Here is a 2233-nt window from a genome sequence, read left to right on the forward strand (position 1 = left end):
TCAGACATTCAGGAACAAACTTTTTAGTGCTGCCTCGCAGTTTTATCAACTAAATAGCTTAATCGCTCAAGAGCTACATTATCTTTCTCAACAAGGAGCTGGTAGCATCATTGTTTCTAAAGTGTATCCACAGTGAAGAGACCGAGCGTGCACATGGTTGCCAGGTTGATAAAGATAAATTGCACATTTAGCAGATATTTCTGTATTGCGCAAGTGGGAAACTCTGTTTCGGGGATTACGTCTCTTTATTTCAGGCAACCCAGTTGTGTTCCTCTGCGGCCAGATTAAACCTTGTTATAGCCTATATATTATGCTCTATTCATTATTTTTTAGAAACCTCGCAATTTTTTACTCAATTTTAAACGTTGTTCTTGTATTCAAATTAAGCGTGGTCCACTGCTGCACACGTGCCACAATATCTGTATGGATACTCGTATCTTCAAATCTCTATGACTATACGTTGTCGTATCGATGTATCGAACACAGCACTAATATATACATGCACACTCTGGGCTGGTTAGACTCGATTTAGATGTAATCATCATCCAGGAGTTATAAAATATATTAATTTTATGTGACTGATTGGGCTGTGGAAACATCTAGTTTTTCACTCTCAGAAAAAAAGGTTGAAAAGCTGTGACTGGGGTGGTACTCTTTCAAAAAGTACACCCTTGTACCTTATTTACCACCTCAAAGGTACATATTAGTAGTGAAATGGTACATACGACTAGTATCTTTTGAAAAGGTACCGCCCAAGAGACAGCTTTTGTACCTTTATTTATCCAAAAGAACGGATTACGATATTATTTAAAAATATATGTGATTTTTTTCATAATTGTGCAGCCCTACTGGGAAACAACTTGCTGACCTTGACTTCTAGTATTTTCTGGCTAGTAAAATTTTGGAAAATACAAAAATTTACTGAAAAATACACTAATAAATATACATCAAACAAGAAACAAAGTAATGTTGGTTAACTGTCTACTATTCTTAAAATATCAGTTTAAAATAAACTAATGCGCTGTCTTCTGTATCTAACGCACACACACGCTCAGTCACTCACACAGATCACGTTGCGGCCGCACTCAGACATTCAGGAACAAACTTTTTAGCGCTGCTCCGCAATTTTATCAACTAAATAGCTTAATCGCTCAAGAGCTACATTATCTTTCTCAACAAGGAGCTGGTAGCATCATTGTTTCTAAAGTGTATCCACAGTGAAGAGACCGAGCGTGCACATGGTTGCCAGGTTGATAAAGATAAATTGCACATTTAGCAGATATTTCTGTATTGCGCAAGTGGGAAACTCTGTTTCGGGGATTACGTCTCTTTATTTCAGGCAACCCAGTTGTGTTCCTCTGCGGCCAGATTAAACCTTGTTATAGCCTATATATTATGCTCTATTCATTATTTTTTAGAAACCTCGCAATTTTTTACTCAATTTTAAACGTTGTTCTTGTATTCAAATTAAGCGTGGTCCACTGCTGCACACGTGCCACAATATCGCTACAGGGACAGCTGTATCGATACTCGTATCGTCAAATCTCTGTGACAATACATCGTCGTATCAATGTATTGAACACAGCACTAACGTGCACACACCTCTACTAAAAAGCTTTGGTCGTTCTCTCGTAAACGGCTGTATGTTTCTAAGAGGCTTCGTAGCTTCTTCCACAAGCGGTTGCTTTGCTCTGTATCTTGAGGGCGCAATCTGACAAATACTTTTTTTTTTTTTGTTATTTGTTTGCTTAGGTTTCAGTTCAAAGGCTATTACAACAGTCTTTGGTGTAACAAAAAATAATAATAATATGAAGTGAAATGCAATGAAACTAGTTCTACTAATATACTAAAATCTTCAGACTGGCTTAAAGTTCCCCTATTATGCCATTTCCAATATTGCCTTTCATGCAGTGTGTAATGTAGCTGTATGTGAATGTAAACGATCTGCAAAGTTGTAAAGCTGAAAGTGTACGATAAATTAAGTTATTGTCTCCCAAAATAAAGAATCGACTCTGAACAGCTGAAATGAGTCGTTAGTAATTCGAATCCCACTTCCGTGACGGCTACACGTCACGGGGAAACACATTTGCATAATGCGCGCATTCACAAAATGTTGAAAGATGGATCAGTATCCTGTTTATTTGGACCAGCTGCTCCACTGAATCACAACCCACAACCTGTATAAATAATAGATGTTTATATTTTCTATAGAGCGTTCAAAATACAGAACTAT

General features: G+C 37.3%; 1 protein-coding gene across 1 annotated transcript in view; it reads right to left on the minus strand.

Moving 5' to 3' along the window:
* Nucleotides 1-2233, minus strand: part of LOC107665607 (Hermansky-Pudlak syndrome 1 protein homolog) — an 18200-nt gene that overhangs the window by 5822 nt on the left and 10145 nt on the right. The window contains exon 6 of the mRNA XM_016456545.1: nt 1603-1711. Coding sequence (XP_016312031.1) covers nt 1603-1711 — 109 coding nt within the window. The remainder of the gene's footprint in view (nt 1-1602; nt 1712-2233) is intronic.

Source organism: Sinocyclocheilus anshuiensis, unplaced genomic scaffold (genome assembly GCF_001515605.1).
Source record: "Sinocyclocheilus anshuiensis isolate Anshui unplaced genomic scaffold, SAMN03320099.WGS_v1.1 scaffold407, whole genome shotgun sequence".
NCBI classification, from domain to species: Eukaryota; Metazoa; Chordata; class Actinopteri; order Cypriniformes; family Cyprinidae; genus Sinocyclocheilus; species Sinocyclocheilus anshuiensis.